The sequence below is a fragment of the Zootoca vivipara genome, chromosome 6 (genome assembly GCF_965207765.1).
Source record: "Zootoca vivipara chromosome 6, rZooViv2.hap1.1, whole genome shotgun sequence".
In the NCBI taxonomy this organism is placed as follows: domain Eukaryota; kingdom Metazoa; phylum Chordata; class Lepidosauria; order Squamata; family Lacertidae; genus Zootoca; species Zootoca vivipara.
In genome coordinates this window covers 93,688,781-93,711,344 of record NC_142589.1, presented here as the reverse complement: position 1 = coordinate 93,711,344, position 22,564 = coordinate 93,688,781, and the positions used below count along the sequence as shown (strand labels likewise).

At 45.2% G+C, this 22,564-nt stretch overlaps 1 protein-coding gene across 2 annotated transcripts; it reads right to left on the bottom strand.

Moving 5' to 3' along the window:
• Nucleotides 1-914: 914 nt before the first annotated feature.
• On the bottom strand, nt 915-21,165 carry HMG20B (high mobility group 20B). 2 transcript variants are annotated; one of them, XM_035119275.3, is made up of 10 exons: nt 21,074-21,165; nt 19,352-19,440; nt 16,775-16,880; nt 14,143-14,346; nt 12,469-12,589; nt 11,772-11,818; nt 10,611-10,689; nt 8,432-8,647; nt 6,993-7,125; nt 915-3,367 (listed from the first exon to the last, which is right to left on the bottom strand). In XM_035119275.3, the coding sequence occupies exons 2-10, from the start codon at nt 19,387-19,389 to the stop codon at nt 3,355-3,357; spliced, it is 957 nt and encodes a 318-aa protein (XP_034975166.1). In that variant the 5' UTR covers nt 19,390-19,440; nt 21,074-21,165; the 3' UTR covers nt 915-3,354. The 2 variants fall into 2 exon arrangements, with proteins under 2 accessions (XP_034975166.1, XP_034975167.1); XM_035119276.3 differs by lacking the exon at nt 915-3,367 and having other exon boundaries at nt 6,989-7,125.
• Nucleotides 21,166-22,564: the final 1,399 nt, after the last annotated feature.

Below are 22,564 nucleotides of genomic sequence, written 5' to 3'. Positions count from 1 at the left end.
TTGACACGATTACAGCCATTACATCCGCCAGGGCACTCTGCACATGCTCAAAGGAACGTCTAGAGTGTTGTTTAAAATTCCGTTTATGAATCCATTCCTATAATAAAGCACCTCAAAGCAATTTCAGAAGAACATGCAACAACCGCGGCGATTTCATAAAACAACTACTGTTGTTATTATTTTTTGAAAGCTTGTTTGCTGAAGAGCAGGAGATAAATCGCTCCCCTATTTTTTAAAAAATAAATTATTCTGAGCCAGTGCAGTATGCATGATCTGTCCTTGCACCAACAGCTCCTTCCAGAGCAAAAGGAAGGCATAGGCCCCTGTACCTATTTTAAAAATAATAATAAGTAAACTCCCATCTAGAAGACCACAGCAAGAACATTGAAGAAAACTCCTTTAACCTGTTTGTAGATTCACCTTTTTTTTTCCAGAGGTAGCAAAACCAAGGATGTGAGTCACCATTTATCCTTCAAAACACTTTATATCATTATTCAGTTAGGGTCAGAGCTCAATTATTTGCAAGGAGGAAGCTTTGATAGGCAGACTTTTTTTGGTAAAGGATCACACTGTGAATTGCCAATGCGATCTTTAATTTTTCTTAATTATAATTTGACTTTCAGTTATACATTTAAAATGGCCTCTCTTTTTTGGGAGGGAGTGGATCTATAAACTACGTTAGGAAATATTATCCATGCAAAAGGAAAACCACCTCTTTTGATACGTAGTTTAAATGCATCAACGTGACTCGTTTTAAGGTAACTGTGCCCCGCAATAAAAATTAAGAGCAATCCTTGCGGTAAAAAGCAAGCACTATTGCAATGAAATTTATATGGTGAGTTGTTGGCGCAGATGCAAACTACCTCCTGCAAGTTTCATCCCAGACTCAAAATCAGACAATAACTTAGGGAGGCGTGTTTTTAAAAGTATTTTATTTCATTTTTTTTAAAAAATCCCTGCACCCACAGAAGCAACATACCCACTTCCCTCGCTGCTAAAATAGCTTTTTTTCCTGTTGCCGTCGTTCAACGCGCAACGCTAAGAAAATACAAGATTCAGAAAGTCTATATATGAGCGTCAGAACTAATTTACCACAAGGCAAGAGACATAGACAAGACAGGATTTCTCCTCTCTCTCTTTCTCGCGAGAAAGAGGATCGAGAGCGTGCTAAAACTAAGGCGGATTAATCCAAATTTTGTGCCAAGGAAACTCGAGATCCTCCACTGACAAACCGAACCGTTCTGTATTCTGCAATGTAAACCATGGTTAGGGCACAAAGGAAAGAAACCATCTTCCCTGGGCTTAGCGTTACAGCCAAGGCAGGGGTTATAGTTTTGTTTTGATCTAAATAAATAATGATCATTAATCCCTTGGGCTGACCAATGGAGTTTAGAGTTACATAAACCACAAACCAGGGTTTGCATACAATGTGAAACCAGGGTAATGGCTCATTTCTCCTGGACAAGGAACCATGGTGCACACTGTCTGCTTGATCACAGTAAACCATGGTTTAGGGGCTTCGCCATATGTGCAAAAACAGCCAAGTCCTTCCAGATGATTTCATTCGGCAAATTAAGCAAAATTACGGATATACATCTACCCACAAATTATTCTTCTCCTTCCTCCGCTTGGGAAGCGGGGAAAGGGCTTTGAAACCCCCTCACACATGATACCGGGGACCTCTCTGTAATTTCCTGCTCCATTGAAAATGAGATGAAGAAACTTTTATATACGGTTGCAATCAAAATTATTCAAAAAAACCCACCCCATTGCAAATCAAATTTATTCTCGAAATTCACAAACTTTCAGCTGATTGCAAGGAGCAAATAGTTCGACACAACAGCTGCTTCAAGCAGGTTCACCCAAATTCACCTGAAAACGCGTCTTTGATTTGATCCTCGCAAACAGCGGGAAGTCTGTGAATTTTGATAACAAAGCTGATTTGCAATGGGGGGATTCGTATAATTTTTGATTGCAACTGTCTATAAAAAAGCACAACAGCCTGGATTCTTATGTCAATGAAATCAGGGTCTATTTTTTAAAAAACAAAAAACAGTTGTTTTATTTATTTACCATACCAAAATCTATGCAGACGCATTTTTTTCGGATGTGAAAATTCCAGGAAATTAACCCTAAGAATAAATAGGTCGAGGCAGTGATACAGCTCAGTGGTGGTCGGGAGACCAGAATAGTGCAGATTAAAAATGTCTGGCTGGATCCTGCTATATCAGGCATCCCCAAACTCGGCCCTCCAGATGTTTTGGGACTACAATTCCCATCATCCCTAGTTAACAGGACCAGTGCTCAGGGATGATGGGAACTGTAGTCCCAAAACATCTGGAGGGCCAAGTTTGGGGATGCCTGTGCTATACAGACAAACCTGAGAGTGAAGTCCCATTAATCACAGTGGGTCTTACTCCCAAGTAGCCTTACCTGCGCCTGCAGTGTAAAAGCATGATTTTCAGGCAGGTCTTTTCTACTCTAAAGTCCTTGAAAGCCACTAACTGACTCCAGCAATTCTGGGCTGGATCTCAACCCACAATACATGGCCTCTTTACCTAGAAACGAACGGGATCCGTGTAGCTCAGAGACTTTGCACGGAAAAGATCCCAGGTTTAATCTCTGGCCATCTCCAATTTAAAACGCAACACTTCTTTGGGGGCCCCTGGAAAAATTTTATCTGCATTTCTGACGCAGCGCGTGCCCTGTTTCCATCAAATCGTAGCCAGCAATTCTCGTAAATTTATTCATTCGTCCCCGCGAGCAACTGTGCCGCAAATCGGAAGTCCTGACTCTGGGCTGGCTGGCCATGCCGTGAAAACGGCGGCGTTTAAAACAGTTCCGTTATATCCTAGAGAAATCTAGCCAATCCAAAAGTGGTGCTCTTCTCTTAAGAAACAGCAGGGAGGTGCATACCTGGGCGAGAAAATGAGGGGCAAACGGGAATCCATCAATTATAGTCAATTAGGCTGTTTGGAAGCAGGAACACCCTACGGATGTTTCGCCGCAATGTTCTCGTCACAATAAAACCCCAGTGGCGAAAACTGGGATTCCTGTCGTGGCCGTCCTTCCCCGAAAAGAACCGCAGAATCCCGGAGCTCGAGGAACCTTTGCTCCAACATGATTTCCTTTCTAATGTTCATCTAAAACATCTAACCACCCTGACGGACAGCTTTGAGGGAGAAGGGGGATAAGGAGAGCGGGAGAAGATTGCTCCCGCCAACATCTCAGGAGGACAGAAGAGGCACAGTTAAGAGAGATGGTCTGGAGAAGGCAGGTGCATGCAGGGCGAGGCGGCGCAGCACATCACAGTTGCGCGAAGTTTTCGAGTTGCGCTGGGAGGTCTGTGGCCGCTCACAAGTGTTCACTGGAAGGGGGGGGGATAAACAATATAATCATCATCATCATAATTTATTATTTATACCCCGCCCATCTGGCAGGGTTTCCCCAGCCACTCTGGGCGGCTTCCAACAAAATATTAAAAATACAATAAAAAATCAAATAGTAAAAACTTCCCTAAACAGGGCTGCCTTCAGATGTCTTCTAAAAGTCAGGTAGTTGTTTATTTCCTTGACGTCTGACGGGAAGGCATTCCACAGGGAGGGCGCCACCACCAAGAAGGCCCTCTGCCTGGTTCCCTGAAACCTCACTTCTCCCAGGGAAGGAACCGCCAGAAGGCCCTCGGAGCTGGACCCCGGTGTCCGGGCAGAACGATGGGGGAGGAGACACTCCTTCACATATCCTGGGCCGAGGCCACCCCATGCTTAATTTGCTCATGACAAAGCTTTCTAGTGCCCTGGGTGCGACATATTCTAAAGCAAGGGTAAGGATAAATCATTTTCCACCCAACGGCTGCATTCCCTTTGGCACAATTTTTCAGGGGCTGGATGCCAGCGATGGGCAGGCTAAAGAATTCTCACTGGAGTGGTCCATGCTCTGCTTATCTTCCGCTTGGACTCCTGCCCTGCGCTCTACGTGGGGCTCCCTTTGAAGGTGACTCGGAAACTACAACTAATCCAGAATGCAGCAGCTAGACTGGTGACTGGGAGCGGCCACCGAGACCACATAACACCGGTGGCTCCCAGGACGTTTCTGAGCACCATTAAACGTGTTGGTGCTGACCTTTCAAGCCCTAAACGGCCCAGTATCCCTGAAGGAGCGTCTCCACCCCAATCGTCCAGCCCAGACACTGAGGTCCAGCTCCGAGGGCCTTTTGGCGGTTCCCTCCCTGCGAGAAGCGAGGTTGCAGTGAACCAGGCAGAGGGCCTTCTCGGTGGTGGCGCCCTACCATCAGATGTCAAGGAGATAAAGAACTACATAACTTTCAGGAGTTACCCAGAGATCTCAGGGTGGTTCACAACATAAAATAGAAATATAAAACCCAGAAAATACGCAACAAGATTTACAACTCCGGGACCCCCCTCCTCTGTAGGCCCTCCTGCCTCTCATCGCCCCCCAGCAACCCCACCGCCCCACCTCCAGGGGGCACTACTGCTCCCTTCAAGAACTACGAACAAGTGCATCTCTTTGTTCTACCCTCTCTACCTAAACCCCCAACCAGCATTCGCAGCAGAAATAGGGGAACGCGAAGCCCTCCAGATATGGCTGGACTCAAACTCCCATCAGCCTCAGTCAACACGGCCTGCGGTCAGGAATGCTGGGAGATGGGAGCTTCCGGTCTGTCGCGGCGGAGAGAAGGACGCAGGGACCTCGCGTGCCGATGTCCCTGGCTTCGCGGAGGGGGGGGAGGTCCGCAGAGCGAGCGGATTCCCCGTAAAAACACCGGGTAGAGAGTCCCGGTGACTCACGTGCCCAGCGGTTACTCCGTTTTTTGCGGATCCCCCGCTGCCCGAGAGCTCAATAGAGCGATCGAGAGCCGGCGGGGTGGAACCGCGGGAGCCATTTTGGGCTATATCTTTACCTCCGAGAAGTGAAGCTCCGAGTCCTGACCTGGCAAGCGGCAGATTCTTCCGAACAAATTGAAACTTCCAAAAAGTAAGTGGAACTGCGATTACGGACTTCAAATTCGTTAATTGGAAAAACAGGAGAGACTCTAAAGAAACGGAAGTCGGTCTCTTCCTAATGGAAAACTGGGAGGCGCTTTAAATAATCTTAAGCTGAACGAAAAAAGACATTTGGGACTGTGGACCCGAGAGAAAGAAAGACCTTTTTGAACCCTCTCAACTCCCGAGTCCGGCACCCCTTGAGGTACAGCATTATTAAGGGGGAGAGCGCTTTGACAGCTGTCAAAAGCTGTCAAGCTGTCAAAAGACCGGGTGGATTTACTGCACTGTTATAATCAGTAAAAATTGACTGAAAATGTGGTAGAACTATTTAATATTGGAATCAAGAATGGAGTTGTGATTGAGTTAAAAGACAAAGGAAAAGAACAGCCAAGATGGAGTCGACCGTCTGAGAAAGGAATTTTCCAGCACCTCTTTGTTCTCCACCTCCTGTTTGTCTGCGGTCAGGAGAAATATGAAAACAAAGTACTCTCGAGCCTTCCAGGAGGCTGTGCTAAACTATCTACAAATATGGGAGGATATCTATAAGGAACGGCAGCATCCCAATTTACCAGCAGATGAGGATGAAGTCCAAGTCCAGGACTTAGAGGAAAATTTGATTTTGGAGACTGTGGAGACTGAATCTGGATGTCAGGAGAAACAATTAGATGAAAATCTTAAAGAGGACTTGGACTTCAAAAAATATGTTTGGGATGAAGCAAAGCATGGACCTCAAAAGGAAGAAAATCAAGCAGAGCAAGAAAATGAGAAGCAAAGGGATTTGAGGATTGATGGTCTTGAAGATCCTGGAGGGGTTGAAATGTGGGGTGATGTTAGGGAGGAATGGGAAAGACAGGGGCAGGGGGGGACAAGGGCCTGGAGATGGATATGGGAAAGAATGGGTGTGGGGTGAATATTTTAGTCAAAAGACCTTGTTTTTAGCTTTTGAGAGACGGTTTTTGAAATTTTGGCCTGTTTAACGGAAATGCTGATCCAATTGGGGGGAAAGACTTAGGGAGAGGAGATGGAGTGTAAATATGAATGGAAAAAGTTGTGCTTTCTGGAGGGAATTATAAGAACGGCTTAGGAAAGAATTTAAGTTAATGTAAATTTTTGTAAGTTAAGTTAGGTTTAGGCAGAAAGCTGTCTACTCTCCTTTCCTTACTCTGAGATACTCAGTGGCAGGGGGTGCTCAGAGGGGTGAGGAGGGGATTTAATGGAACCTTGGAAATGCTGTGCCCCACGGGTTCCTCTTGTGGCAGGAGGGGGTCTGTGGGAGGGCAGCATGGAAAAGGAGGAGGGCTGAGTCAATATTATAAGAAAAGGATTTTAAACTGAAATAGAAAACCCGCCATAAATTTTAGATTTTGTTTAAGGAAAACCAGGAGGAAGACTATCGAGGAAGTCACAAGTATAAGGCTAAGGTAATAAGAATTGGGGAGTTAAAACTCTCCCCTATTATGTTTGTATTTGTTAATGTATACTTATGAAAGAGCTGGGGGAAACCAATCCTCAGAGCTCCTCCACTCCTGTCCTTTCAGTGGCAGGGGGGGGAAGAGGGGGGGGAGGGAGGGGGGAGGCTAAACCCAACTTACAATGGACCCCTTTGATTCTCAAAGCACACGGGTTTCACTGGTGGCAGAGGTGAACCAGTGGGTGGAGGGAAAACGAAGGGACAGTGTTATATTGTATGCTTGTATGTTTGTGTAGTTTGTTTAGTTTTGTCTGTAAAATTAATAAAAATTATTTTAAAAATAATAATAAAAAAAGGAATGCTGGGAGATGGAGTCCAGGACCACAGGTTCCCGCCACTCTAGCGCCACCTACTGCTGGGCTCCCTGCCTTCCGCCCATTGGACCGCTACCTGCCACTTCTCCCTACCTCTCACCACGATTGGCTTGGCTTACAAAGGGCCCACCTCCTCTTGGGACCCGACAGCCCCCTTCCCGACTCTCCGCTCGTGACGGCTGCGACCCACGCACGGCTCACCTGGCGATGCGAGACAGAATCTCCTTGACCCGCACCACGAGCCTCTCGTTCTGCACCGGGTTGCTCTCGATGGCGCTGTGGAGCTTCGCCATGTAGAAATCGAGGGTGTTCAACGTAGGGGTCTCCCCGGTGCCTGGGGGAGAAAAACTGATCAGCTAGTTGCTGACCCCCATCGCACTCTGCAAACTGACCGTCTGCCCATATCACTATTATTATTTAGGTCCCAGGGTAGATATATATATCATAGAATCATAGAGTTGGAAGAGACCACAAGGGCCATCCAGTCCAACCCCTTGCCAAGCAGGAAACACCATTAAAGCATTCCTGACATATGCCTGTCAAGCCTCTGCTTAAAGACCTCCAGAGAAGGAGACTCCACCACACTTCTTGGCAGCAAATTCCACTGCCGAACAGCTCTTACTGTCAGGAAGTTCTTCCTAATGTTTCTTCCTAATCTGTCCTGGAAGTATTCCTAGCTAGACCCCTAGCACAGTTATTATATGGGGCTCAGATTGGAAGCTGTCCAATCAAAGTTCTTAAGGCCAATTTTCTCTGCCCCACCCTGTGTCCAAAATGCATCATTGCGCCTAGAGGCTAATCTTCCCCCGGTAGAATGACGGATCTGGCATAGGACACTTAACTCTTGGCTTCGCCTAAACTCAAATACCCCCCCGGTCTAATATCCCTAGCGCTGCAAGATTGTCACAAGAATGCAAGATTGAAATTGTCTATCGGAAACTTCACTCATGTGGTTTATCCCCACAACAGCTACTCACTTTGGGTTTTAGTCAAGCAAAGAGCCTAATTTGCCAGCGCCTAAATGATATCAAGCGTCAGAACAACTTGGCCCAATCAGGACATTTTGCCCATGGCATGACTATTTTCCACCGTCCCCTTTCGACTCTCTGGCACCCTGTCTGCATAACCAAGCAATTCCAAAATATAGACGCGCTTTGACTCTCGCGAGATTGAATGTATTGCCCTTGGCTGTATTGAGGGACAATTCCAACAGATCCCACACGGAAAACATTTATGTCCCTGTGGAGATGGCAGTCCCAAATCGGTGGCACATGCCCTTCTGGCTTGCGCTCTTTATAAAGACTTGAGGAATGAGATGATCGCCCCCTTTTTATTGTCCATTCCGGGTCGCCCAGCCACTGCCCCAGTGTCCTTTCTCCGGGCAGATCAAGATAAGCAGGGGACAGCAAAGGTGGCAAGGTTTTTAGCTGGGGCAATCAGAAGAAGGTCCACTACTTGACCATTGATTCAAAACCCCAAAATGTATTTTATATAATTGACTTTTTATTTCTATTCTTTGTATATCGTATTGTTGATTTATCGCTATGGCCGACGGCTGACGCAAATGAAGATTCATTCATTCATTCATTCAGGCATGGGGCGTACCCGTGTCCCACCCGGTGGGGGCCACCCAGCCGTACCTGGGATTGGCAGGCTGGCGAAGCTGGCGGTCAGAGCTTGGCGCACTGTCTGCAGCTGCTTCTGCAGAGCGATGGTCTGCCTCTCCTCCAGAGCCAGTTCCTGCTCCAGGCGCTCTTTGGCGCAGCTCATGTTCTCCGTGTGCTTCTGCAGGATGGAGTTCTGCTCCTCAAACTCCGTGTTCACCTTGCGCAGGCGCCGAAGCTCCGCTTCCCGAGCTGGCGAAACAAATGGACAACACAGGGAGGGCGTTGGAACAAGAAATTTGTGGGTGCCCTTCATGAGGAATTTAGGATCAGGGCCGGATTTAGGTTGGATGAGGCCCTAAGCTACTGAAGGGAATGGGGCCCTTTATATGGCCGGCTGTCCTTTACCAGCAACGAATGGTCACTGGTTTTTTTGCGTTGGATATATGCTATATGGTCATTGATGGACCTAATAGGTATCTAAATCCATTTGCACATCACAAAATATGTCTTTTCTCAAAGCAATTGTTGAACTAAAAGAAGTATATTCATGTTGTTGTTTAGTCGTTTAGTTGTGTCCGACTCTTCATGACCCCATGGACCAGAGCATGCCAGGCACATAGTGAAATACAATTAAGAAGAGGTATATTAATAGTGAAATAATTCTTAAGCTCTAACTTAAAATGATTATTTTATTCATCACAAACTGAATAATGCAAACACATTTGGCAATAGTAAAATTTCCTTTAGAAACACAATTTACAAAGACTCATAATCTAGTCTCTAGAAACTTGCTAGAACATGAAATAATAACAGGTGCAAATATATGATGCAAACTAGTAATAATCAGAAATAGCAGAATGTAGGCACCTGTCAGGGGATTGCTGCAGCTACTCTCGAGTAAAGACGCTCCAGTCTGCTCTGTCTTTAAGAGCTTTATTGTGCATACTATTTACAGTGCAGAGACATCAGAAAACATGACTGCCTCGTCTGATTCAGAACCCGGCAATGGCGATTCTCTGTTTTTGTGCCAGCATAATAGTCTGGGAACCCCAAAACGCCGCCCCCTTGCCCTACATCTGGGTGCCAACGTGGGCACCGGAAGGGGCTGCGTTCCTTCTCCCATCCTTTGGCTGGAGTGTTGCCGAGGCTTCGACACCATCCTGCACTGTCCTTCCTCCTCTGGCCAGCTGGGTTAGGCTCCCTCTCCACCCCGCTCCATTCCTCATTTCCTCCTCCTGACCTGCTGCTAGCGCTGTCATAGAATCATAGAGTTGGAAGAGACCAACAAGGGCCATCCAGTCCAACCCCCTGCCAAGCAGGAAACACCATCAAAGCATTCTTGACATATGCCTGTCAAGCCTCTGCTTAACACCATCAAAGCATTCTTGACATATGCCTGTTAAGCCTGTCACTAGGTGAAATGCTGGTCAGGATAACTGGGGGAGGGTCCCTGTAGGGAGTCCCCCTATATATAGAAATGAGCAAACCAGTGATATTTTAGAGAGCAGGCGGGCCCCATGACTTACATCCTAGGAGCCTACACAACACAAAACACTGTTGCTGTGAGTAGGTTTTATTTTATTTGTTTTTGTGAGGGGGAAACAGTACAGAAAGCCCCCTCCCATCTTGAAGAGCAGCTCTTCCACCAGCAGCGGGGAGGGGTAAGAGTCCAGTGGGGAAGGAGGAAGTAGGAGACGGGGCTCTGGCAGGATAGCAGAGCCTCTGCTGCACGTGAGGGAGGAAGAGAGAGCGGGGGAAAGGGGGAGAAGGAAAACATGGAAAGAAGACCCTTTTCCCCTCCGGTTCCGGAATTACGCAGGAGGAAATGCGGAAGGAGATTTGGGGTGCCCAGACTCTTATGTTGGAGGAAAACGCGGGAAGCGTCACTCCAGGGTTCTGGGTCAGACTGAGAACATGTACCCTGTACAGCTCTAGCACTGTAAATAGCCTGCACACAATAAAAGCATGAAAAGGCAGTGGTCTGGAGAGTCGTTACTCTAGAGTAGTTGCAACGCAGCCCCTGTGACAGTTTTCTATCTTATATTTTGGAAATGTACATCCAGTTTTTTCCCCTTTAATTTTTTTGGGGGCCCCCAAGAGAGAGGGGCCCTAGGCTAGAGCTTGCTTAGCTTATATGTAAATCCGGCACTGGTTGGAATCCTGGTACCCCAGACTTTTGTAAGCCCACAGCCCACTCGGTTCCTTAAATTACCTTTATTCTGGTCCAAGAACTCCTCGGTAAATATGGGGACGTCAAATGTCGAGAAGCCGTCGCTGCCCCCCTCTCCAAGCTGATTGAGAAGGAAAGAGGTGAAGAGAAACAAGAGAAGAAACAGAAAACTTCGCATTATTTTCCCAGGGAAAATTTAGGGGTGAATTGGGAGTTGCGCGTGGTTTTGGGGCGGCAGAAGTCAGGTGGAGAAAGTATTAGGAAATCATTTTCTAAGTCCCCGCAGTGCAGAAATGTTTGTTTCAGGGCCTTCTCCCGTGAAAAGTACCTTTGGAAAACTAAACACCCATATTCCTGGACCCAAACCCTCAAGATGGACAAATAGGGAGTAAAACATTCAACTCTTACATAAATAAAAAAAAGCTGCCCATTATTCTATTTGTACTCCCCAAATCACTATCAACCAATCATTACCTTGAAGATATCATGCATTACTTGCTTTATATAAAATGCCCAGAGAAATTATTATTTTTAATCATCTATTCTTAGCTGTTTCTTGGGCCGTTCACCCCCAGGAAATGACAGTGGAATTCCTGGCTGATAAAGATTTTCACATCCGGCTGCCAAATTCGCTCTATCAGCTAAGAAGCTCCGTCCCAGCTATGTTACAGCTTCCTAATTTTAATTTCAAAGCCTTATTTCATGCTGTAAACTTTTATAGGTCATGGTTTTTTCCAGAGGAAAGCGTTGTTCTTATACCCTGGCTATGCACTGTAAAAGGGCATTTGGCTTTATACAATGAACTGATGGGATTTATTTTAAAAAACGTAAAAGCAAACTTGTAGCAGTGATGACGGCCCATAAAGAACAAGCCCAAAATCTGAATTAGCGAAGTGCTCATTTTGGCCAAACAAAATGTCGTGGGGGTGGGGTGGGGGTAAGCTTTGGAGTACTTCAGAGTACTTCTTTGGGCTGATGAAGAACTCTGCAAATCTCGAAAGCTTGCATACAATAAAAAATTGCTTTTGATAAGAACAGCAACAAAAATTAATTCTTAAAAATAAGGTTGGGGGAGGTTGATGAAGAACTCTGCTAATCTGCAAAGCTTGCATACAAGAAAATTGGTTTTTAACAGAAGCAACAAAATGTAATTCTTAAAAAGAAGGTCTGAGACATTTCCCAAACTCTGATAGCTTGCTTTACCTTGTACCCGTTCAGCAGCGTGTTCACAACTCCGGAACCGGCATCCTCTGGAGGACATTAAAAAGAAAAAGCAATAATAAAGTCACAGAGAGTGGGGAGATGGTGACTCAACTGAGCACACAGAATGATTTGGAGACCAGATCTTCCAAACCTGAGGCTCACCCTCTTTCCCACCTGCCTTTCCCAGAGCCTGGCTGCTAAATTTGCAATTTGTGCCGTGCTTACTAGCTAAAAGACACGACACAAAAGGAAAGCAGGGAGGAGGAGGGAAAAGAAAAACGAGCGAACACGTCAGGAAAACGGTCCCTCTTACATTGCCTCCTCCCTAAAAGTTTAATAAGGGCGAGAACCCGCCCCCCCTTGAAGGAGGCCACCCCTTCTGTTTACAGAGGAGCTGCTGTTCTTGGGCACACCTGCCTTTTGGAAAGAGGCGATCCCAGAACAGGAACTCACACAGAGACACAACAACCAGCCTCCTCCTCCTCCTAACCCTGTGTCTGCGTGTGGGTAGTGTCAATCTCATTCCTCCCACCCCAAACATAGCAGAAGTACCAAACCACAGAGAAGGCCAGCGGCGGGGCAGTGAGGAGGAGCCATAACAGAGACTCATGCAGAGCTGCAGCAGGCAGCCTCCTGCCTAGAGATGCAGCTCAGTCACGGGCAGAACCAAATCCGAAAGGTCAGAGGACGCTCTCACCTTTCTTGATCTTCTTCTCCTGCATCTTTTCGGCACACATCTTGTAGGCTTCGGACTGCTGGTATTCCCTCAGCTCCTTCATGTACTGCTGCTTCTCGCGCTCGGCCTCATCCAGGTAACGCTGGAACGACGGAAGGATTTTTTTATTTTTTTTATATTAAATTAGTAAAAAGAGCAAGATAAGGTGCTAATAAACCTAAAATTAAGACAAAGATCCTGCGCCGACACAAAAACTTGGGGGACATCAGGAACCGGCCAGCCAAAAGATATCAACAGAAAACACTTCAGATCTTCCTGGTATTCTTTCTAAAATTAAAATGACGGCAGGTATCACAGTAGAATGCACAAGACATGCCCCCAAGTTTCTATTATTATACAGTGGTACCTTGGTTCCCAAACGGCTTAGTTGTTGAGGAAATCAGCTTCCGAACGCCACAAACCCGGCGTGGAATCCCGGAATGGATTAAGTTCAAGAACCAAGGTACCTACACTGCATTATCCTTTTACGTGTGTTGGAAGCTGCGCAGAGTGGTTGGGGTAGAAATATTTTATTATTATTATTATTATTATTATTATTATTATTATTATTATTATTACTACTACTACTGTGGGATGTGATACAGAAGAGGCAGCCAAGTACAACATTCCTTGTTTTCCTAGACTGGACATGCAAGGGGATGTTTGGTCCAGCCAGTCGAAAACTTCCTGTTTCCTCCTGGGCTGGAACACCCTTTCCATGTGACTAGAGGTGGGTGTGACCTTACCTGTCCAGGTAACAAAAGGGCAAGTCACGCAGCACTCTCTTTCTCTCTTTGACTTCCTCCATCGTTGAAGCGGCTTTTTAGCTAGAGATGCTCTGTTGGCTCCCAGCCAATAGGATTATTCCCATATGGGAGAGTTCCACAGGTATATATGTAACTAAGTCTGCCTTCAGGGATCCAACAGTGAACTGATGATGCTGTGATTAAACTTCTTTTATTGACTTTAAATGATATTGCCGTGTGTTTATTCTTTTAAGAGGGATAAAAAGGGAATTTACCAAGAACATGCAATTCAATCTGAGACAAACCGAATTGTATAATAGTGAGAGGCTCACACGAGCCTGCAACCAGCTACCTGCTGTGCGTTTAAAAGAGGAATGTAAAACTCTTGCTAGCGCATGTTAAAGGTAAAGGGACCCCTGACCATTAGGTCCAGTCATGGAAGACTCTGGGGTTGCGGCGCTCATCTCGCTTTAATGGCCGAGGGAGCCAGCGTACAGCTTCCAGGTCATGTGGCCAGCATGACTAAGCCGCTTCTGGCGAACCAGAGCAGCGCATGGAAACGCTATTTACCTTCCCGCTGTAGCGGTACCTATTTATCTACTTGCACTTTTTTGGCATGCTTTCGAACTGCTAGGTTGGCAGGAGCTGGGACCGAGCAACAGGAGCTCACCCCGTCGCGGGAATTCGAACCGCCAACCTTCTGATCGGCAAGCCCTAGGCTCAGTGGTTTAACCCACAGCGCCACCTGCAAGTCAGGAAGGATATTAATAAACAATATATCCTCTCCTGCCTCCCTGAACATTCCCACAATTACAGGCATTGCCACCTCCCTACGAGAAGGCAGATCGGAACCACCGCAGCTAAAAGCCCATCGACGACTCTGCTCCATGAAAATCCAGCCCCCCCTCACCTGTTTATCCACCGGTTGCAGTTTGCTCCACTCGGCGCCCAACATCTTTGTGATCTCTGGGAAGGGGAGGTCCGGGTGCTGCATACGGATCAACTCCCGCCGCTCGTTCAGGAAGCGGACGTATCCCGTCACCGGGGCCTTTGGCCCGTTTGGGAGAATCTTCTTCCTCTTCTTGCCTTTCGGCCATCCCCTCTTCTTCACGGGCTGCTCGGGAGGAAAACAGGAGGGGGCTCAACACCCGTACTTCTCCCTTCGATACAAAGTTCAGCGTCTAACCTTTGGAACTCCCTGCCTAGTGATATCAAGCAATCGCCTTCACGGGACTCCTTTTGCCCCCTGCTGAAAGCATTCTTGTTTAGACAAACCTGCCCCGTCGCTTTGAAAGTACTTTTAATCCGTTTTAGTATCAATCAAATCTTTATTACGGTCACCCACCAGCACATCTTAACCCTCAGGGCCTGGCGCAGCTGATACTGAAAGAAAAATGCCGATCTTCTTGGAGCGGAGCCATTGAAAATAAGTTGTTAAATATAGGCCTCCAGCCAACTTAACTCATTTCCCGTGGCTATAATACAGCCAGGAATATAGTCAAACAGAAGATAATTGATATCGAGAGGCAAAACGACCTAAATAAGGTCCCCCTTTTCCGACTCCGGAAGAACCAAGATACTTGTCGCTTCCAGCTGAATATCTAAGTCAACTACCTGTGGAGATACCATCTCACAGAAGGGCGTTCACTCTGGCCAGGAATCACATTTTGCCTTCATCTGTTTTATACGGGGAGTTCAGACGGGTCCCCTTAGAAGACAGACTCTGCCCATTCAATTCTGGAGAAGTTGACACCATTGACCATGTATTCTTCCGTTTTCGTATTTTCCCCACCTCGCCAAATAATTTTTCTTAGTTTTCTGATTTTTTTAAAAAAATCCGCCCCAAACTGCATCAAATTTAATACGATTTCCCCCCATTACGTTGACACTCTTTGTCATCCATAAGGTCCTTTCTTTCCCCTACTTCCTGCTTCGTATTACATTACGTATTTCCAATTCACATTCCGTTTCTTAGGTTTAATCCAGGGTGTATTTGATTTAAAGCAAATTGATTTAAATCACTAGTCAGTAAGACTTGATTCAAATCCTTTTTATACAGAAACACTCATTCTTGCTGGTATCATCTTAATATTTACAACCAGAGGAACAATAAATGTTCAGAGTAGCTTTTACAGTTATATCAAAAATAACTGATTTGGTTATACTATTAGAAATACATAGACCAATAATTACGAAATGATTTTGAGGTTTAATAAGTTAACTGTCTATATCTATACAGTCACACCTCGGTTTAAGTATGCTTCGGTTTGAGTACTTTCAGTTTATGTACTCCACGGACCGTCTGGAACGGATTAATCCACTTTCCATTACTTTCAATGGGAAAGTTCGCTTCAGGTTAAGTACGCTTCAGTTTAAGTACAGACTTCCGGAACCAATTGTGTACTTAAACCGAGGCACCACTGTATTTGGATAGCTTTTCTGCTGTACTTTATTGGAGGGAGAAGAAATGACAATTTCCTTAATAACAATTTAAACAATTTATTTAATTTAAACAATAACATTATAGCGTATGTATCCATGTTTGTTAACTGATGTGGTTAAACTTAAAAAAAAACACTTAAGACTGAGTTTAAGCACACATTAAAAACGTAAAACAAATCCTTATTTCCTGATGAATAGCCTTTGGACTAGAATGTAACTTAAATAGAGAATCTTTAGAAAGATTTTTCCTCCCAAAGCATTTTATTTTAAAACTCCATTAAAAAAACTGATATAAATTTTGTAAAAATCTGATTTCATCTATTTATTTATTTTTAAAAAATCATTTACTTTTAACCCCCCTAATGGAGGAGAAGTTCACCTGTATTAGAAAGAACAGTGGAAATTAAATACAGTGGTACGGTACCTTAGTTTACATACGTCTTGGTATGCATACATTTTAGATTACAAAGACGTCAAACCCAGAAGTGTGTGTAACCTTTTTTTGGCTTACAACCCATTTTTTGGGATTCCGAACAAATTTTTGTTGGAAGCCCCATTGGCAAAAGCGCACCATGGGTTACAACAGATTATGGGAACGGATTAATAATAATAATAATAATAATAATAATAATAATAATAATAATAATATATTCTTTATACCCCGCCCATCTGGCTGGGTTTCCCCAGCCACTCTGGGCGGCTTCCAACAGAAAAATAAAACACAATAATCTATTAAACATTAAAAGCCTCCCTGAACAGGGCTGCCTTCAGATGTCTTCTAAAAGTCTGGCAGTTGTTTTCCTCTTTGACATCTGTCAAACCAAGGTACCACTGTATGTACTAAGTGCTTGAGAAATTTAAATGATTTTTTATTTTATTTTAAAGAAGATAAGATTCCACCACAACCACCACCCCGTTCCTCCACATCAGTATTGCGACCTGGTTGTGCAGAGCTGCAGCAAAAGTTGGCAGCAACAGCAGCAAGGGGAGGCAGAGGCAGGGTCCCCCCCCCTACACACACACACCTGGGGATTAAAAAAAATCTGTATTCCCAGGGTGCCAAGATCCCAAGCGGGTCTGGGATGGGGGGGGGGTCTCACCTCCTCTTCGCCATGGGGCTTCTCCGCGATCAGACGAGGGGCTTCGCCTTTCTCCTGTTTGATTGACACCAGGAAGCTCCCCGGTTGGGTTTTCCCCGCGGCGTTCCTGAAACCAAAACAAACAAAAGAAACACCACGCGAATAAGGTTACTCGAAACTGCAAATTTACCATAGAATAGAATCATAGAGTTGGAAGAGACCACAAGGGCCATCCAGTCCAACCCCCTGCCAAGCAGGAAACACCATCAAAGCATTCTTAACATATGCCTGTCGAGCCTCTGCTTAAAGACCTCCAAAGAAGGAGACTCCACCATACTCCTTGGCAGCAAATTCCACTGTCGAACAGCTCTTACTGTCAGGAAGTTCTTCCTAATGTTTAGGTGGAATCTTCTTTCTTGTAGCTTGAATCCATTGCTCCGTGTCCGCTTCTCTGGAGCAGCAGAAAACCACTTTTCTCCCTCCTCTATATGACATCCTTTGATATACCGTGAATTTCCATCCATAAAAGGAAGCTTCCGTTTATTTTATTTTTCTAAAAGACTCCGTGGATTTGTCAACCCAAAAGAATTAATAAAAACTATCTATTGGATAACTGAACAAACGAATGTTCCGCCTTCCCACCTGGCATTTTCGAACCTGGATTTGGAAAGCGAAGGATTTCATTTCTCACTTCTGCCATGCCAAACCCCGGAAGGCCTTTAATCTTGATAGTCCGGCCGGCGTTCAAGCGTTTGGCAACTTGAAAAAGCACCCCTCTAAAGCATTTGAAGGGCAGAACTTGAGCGACTTGTTATTTTAATATACGGAACGGTTTTGCTCTGTGTCCAAATATTGAGGTCACCCAGAGCCAGCAGTCCATGCAAATATGTCTGGCTCGTTTAAAGCTATATAGAACCTTTATTCTCAATAACAATGGGCCTCACAGGTGGCAAATACTTCTATTTATATATACCGTACTTCTCCATGTATAAGACTATGTTTTTTTACTCTAAAATGACGTTCAAAATCTGGGCTCATCTTATACACAGATAGTATCTCCCCCCCCAAAAAAAAAATTCTTAAATTGGAGTCTCCCAAAATAGGGGGCGTCTCATACATGGGGGCGTCTTATAGATGGAAAAATACGGTATATACATATCTTAATTATTTGTAAAAGGAACATTTCTATGAGTTAATACTTTATTATCCCTTTGGAACTGCTTTTGTCCTGACAGGCCAAGACACTTTCCAGTTTATATTTCTGATTCTCCGTTTTATTTCCCCCTTTTTAAAATGTTTGCACTTTTTAAATTTCGCTAACAAACCAATACAAACAATACAAAAATATTGCCTAAGCAGACATACACAGAAGACCAAACAACCGCAAATCTCCATTGATATAAGTATGGTTCCATATAGGGGTGGGGGTGGGGAACCGGGGCCCAGCTAAACATAATTTTTTTAGGATTTGCGTTCCTATGGCGCAAGCAAACTCTGAATCCAGGGGAAATTCACAAGCCTGCTAAACAAATTTTCTGGGAGGCACTGGCAAAGGAGAAATCCATTCCTTTCCCACCAGCTACCTTTCTCACCTGTAGGCAGGGCCGAATGTAAGTTTGATGCGGCCCTCAGCTACTGAAGGTAATGGGGCCCTTTATATGTCTAGCTGTCCTTTCTCAACAACAAATTGCCGCTGCTTTTTTGTGTTGAATATATGCTATATGGTCATTGATGTATCTCAAGCCATTTGCCCATAACAAAATACGTCCCTTATCAAAGTCATTGAAATACCATTAAGAAGAAGTATCTTAATGGTGAAATACAATTGAGAAGAAGTATCTTCACAGTGAAATAAAAATTATGAAGCTCTAACTTAAAATGATTTTTTTCCCCTTCGTAACAAACTTAATAATGCAAACACATTTGGCAATAGCAAAGCTTCCTTTAGAAAAACAATTTACAAAGACTCACCATCTAGTCCAGGCATCCCCAACCTTCGGCCCTCCAGATGTTATGGACTACAATTCCCATCATCCCTGACCACTGGTCCTCTTAGCTAGGGATCATGGGAGTTGTAGGCCAAAACATCTGGAGGGCCGCAGTTTTGGGGTGCCTGATCTAGTCTCTAGAAACTTGCTAGAACATGAAATAATAAAAGGTGTAAATATATGATGCAAACTACTAAGAATGATAAAGAGCAGAATGTGGGCACCCTATATATAGAAAGGAGCAAACCAGGGATATTTTAGGGAGCAGGCTAGCAGGCGGGGCCCATGACTTACATCCTAGGAGCCTACACAAAACAAAACACAGTTGCTGGATGGAGGTTTTATTTTATTTGTTTTCTATCTTATATTTTGGAAATGTACATCCAGGTTTTTCCCCTTAAATTTTTTGGGGGCCCCCAAGAGAGCAGGGCCCTAATCTATAGCTTGTTTAGTGGATACGTAAATTCGGGACTGCCTATAGGGTGAAGGGAGTGGCCTAAAGAGAGGGGTGTGGCTTGAGGAACACCTTGAGGACCAGACAGAGAAGACTGGAAGGCAGCAATAATAATAATAATAATAAAAACCAACATGAAAGACAGTCAATACTCACAGAAGCCCAGCCACTTGCTGCTTGGCGCCGTGTGACATTTTCTGTTCGCTGGCGGTGAGAAACTCAGGTGACCGCTCTTAACAGGGAGCCTGAAAGAGACGATGCGAAATTACAGGAGGAAAGTGAGAGTGGGCGTCTTTTGCAAAGGTCCCCTGGAACGTTTCACATGGGGACCCTCTTTCTTTTTCAACGCATGGACTCTTTGCCGGGAAACCGTATCGCTCAGCTGGTCCATCTCGCATTTCCGACAAGGTGAACCTCGCAAGTGAAAGCAGGGGCCGGGTTCGGCTACATTTCCCTCGAAGGTCCCTTCCCACTTTACAAGCCTATGATTCAATGCTGGAGGCAGGGCCAGACCCTCCAAGTGTCCCTATTGTCCAGGGACAGTCCTCGATTTACAGAAAATGTCCGGGTTTCTGATTTGACCCTAGAATGTCCCGCTTTTCCTTAGGACGTCCCTATTTTCACGGGAAAAACGTTGAAGAGGATGGAATAGGACGTCCCTATTTTCACGGGAGAAATGTTGGAGGGGATGGAATAGGACATCCCTATTTTCACGGGAGAAATGTTGGAGGGGATGGAATAGGACATCCCTATTTTCACGGGAGAAATGTTGGAGGGGATGGAATAGGACGTCCCTATTTTCACGGGAGAAATGTTGGAGGGGATGGAATAGGACGTCCCTATTTTCACGGGAGAAATGTTGAAGGGGATGGAACAGGACGTCCCTATTTTCACGGGAGAAATGTTGGAGGGTCTGGAGCAGGCATCCCCAAACTGCGGCCCTCCGGATTTTTGGCCTACAACTCCCATGATCCCTAGCTAACAGGACCAGTGGTCAGGGAAGATGGGAATTGTAGTCCAAAACATCTGGAGGGCCAAAGTTTGGGGATGCCTGGTCTGGAGTCATGCAACCCCCGATCCAAGGAGGTAAGCAACTATGCAACCTTTAGAAGACACCTGATGGCAGACCTGAATAGGGAAGTTAAAAAAATAATAATTATATATGTTGAAAGCTGCCCACAGTGGCTGGGGCAATCCAGACAGATGGGCAGGATTTAAATCATAACATAACAAGAAGAACAATGGAGTAAGACATCCCTTTTTTCATGGGAGAAAAGTTGGAGGGCATGTAGTTATGCGACCGCCCCCCCTCAGCTAAGGAGATAAGTAACACTTCTCCAGTGAAAATAGGGACGTCCTATTCAATAATAATAATAATAATAATAATAATGGGAAAGTCCCTATTTTCGTCGGTAAATGTTGGAGGGTGGAGCAGGGGCGACTGCAGAGATGGAGGGAGATCACCCTTCGCCCGATCCAGAAGATCTCTTTGGAAACGTCCTTAAAATTAAATGCAAACCAGGATCAGAGACCCCCCACCCCCCAACCCAGAGGGATTGGGGAATTGCAATAGGGCCGGTGGCAAAGAGAGAGGGACGGGGTCGGGGTGGGGGGTAGAGAGATAGGCAGGCACCATTGCATTCGTATTAATCCTCTTGGAAAAAGTAAAGAGAGCCCCCCTTTTTTGCAATACAGTATGTTTCCTTCCCAGGCTCCTCCCTCCCTTAAAAAAACAAAACAAAAAAAAGATTATTTTTTTATAAATTAAAAAAATTAATAATCCTAGATCTCCTCCTCTTGCAGATCCCCAGATCTCCCCCCTCCCCAACCTAGCAGCCCGGATTAATAACATCAATAATAATAATATTAAATAGAAACCTTCGCAAAACTTTCCCGAGCCTTTTTTCCCCTCTTTCATCAGCAGAAGCGCCTCCCCCCTCCCAGCTGGGTCCTTATGCTAATGAACGCCCTCTCCCGAGCTGCGGATTGGATGGGAGTCGCCGCCGCCGCGCTCCTGATTGGCGCGCTCGCGTTCCACCGCGCCCCTCCCTCCCGCCGTCGCTTTTCCTTCCCCGGGCCCCGCCTCCGTTCAATCGGCGGCCGCGCGCCGTGGAACGCATCACGGCTCGGAGGCGCCGCGGATTGGCCGCGGCCGGAACCAATCGGTGGGCGTGTTTTGAGTCAAAGGGGGAAAAATTGTATCAATGGAGGTGGAACTTCAAAGAGATATGAGAACGTTCTGTGTGGGTCCATTTCCTTTTAATTGCTGGTCAATTTCACTTATTATTATTATTATTATTATTATTAATGATTTTCAGGTTTATACATTTCAATAACTTTACAATCATTTCAACCCCTTTTTCTCCAATTCCTTAAATTTATTTTTTATATTTTCTGCGTATTCCAAATTAACTTATTTTCTCTTTTATTCTTCTTCTTTCAATATATGCTCTTATAAATATATACTCCTTGCAAAGTTGAATAACTGTACACATCATGTTCTTTTTTAAAAAAAATCCATTTTATTTATACTTTCCAAGTTTATGCATTTCTCTAGCTTTATACATTTTGCTCATTTTACATTCATTTCGACATTTCAAAACTCGACTTCCTCCCCCCTCTTTCGGCAGTTCCTTAGATTTGTTTTTAATATCTCCTGCATATCCAAATTAACTTAATTTGCTCATTTATTCATTCTTTTATTCATGACTAGCTGGCCCGGCCACGCGTTGCTGTGGGTTTTTGTGTTAAGTGGACCTTTTTCTGTTAAATGGGCCTTCAGTGTCTCCCTTCAGAGTCCCTTCACCTGCCCTATCCCAACCCTGACTCCCCTACTGTAAGTTTCAAAAATAAGACTCCCCCACCCACGCGTGTTCCTGAAAATGCCCCCACACCACACTGCTTTGGCTGACTCAGGGTCCTACCTCCCCCCCCCCATGCCTATGGGGTTTCCCCCCCACACCCATTGTTGTGCCTCATCCCTGTGATTCCCCCACGCTGTGAAAGGCCGATATTCTGTTTGTTTTTACCTGTGCCATACTGGGCAATGTTGCAGCCTACTCAGTTTTCCCTGTCCCAACCCACCCACCCCCCACTGCTTTGGCTGACTCAGGGTTCCCCCCCCATGGTTATGTGTTTCCCCCTCCCTTTGTTGTACCTCATCCCTGTACCCCTCCCATTGTGAAAGCCCCATATTCTGTGTTTTATTATTTTAGGTATGAAAGGTGTGGTTTTTTGGGGGGGGAAATTATGTCAGATCCCTCCCTGATGGGCATGGAACGTTGTGGCCAAATTTGTTAGATTATGGTTCAGCAGTTACGGAGAAAGGCTGTGACCTCAATGTCTACATTTTAATATACTGTACAGTAT

Coding starts and splice junctions, on each gene's coding strand:
- HMG20B (XM_035119275.3), bottom strand. CDS start 19,389: ATGTCACACGGCGCCAAGCAGCAAGTGGCTGGGCTTCT. Junction 14,347..16,774: donor AGCCCCATGGCGAAGAGGAG/GTGAGACCCCCC, acceptor CCTCCCGAGCAG/CCCGTGAAGAAGAGGGGATG. Junction 7,126..8,431: donor CGCCAGCCTGCCAATCCCAG/GTACGGCTGGGT, acceptor TTTCTCCCCCAG/GCACCGGGGAGACCCCTACG.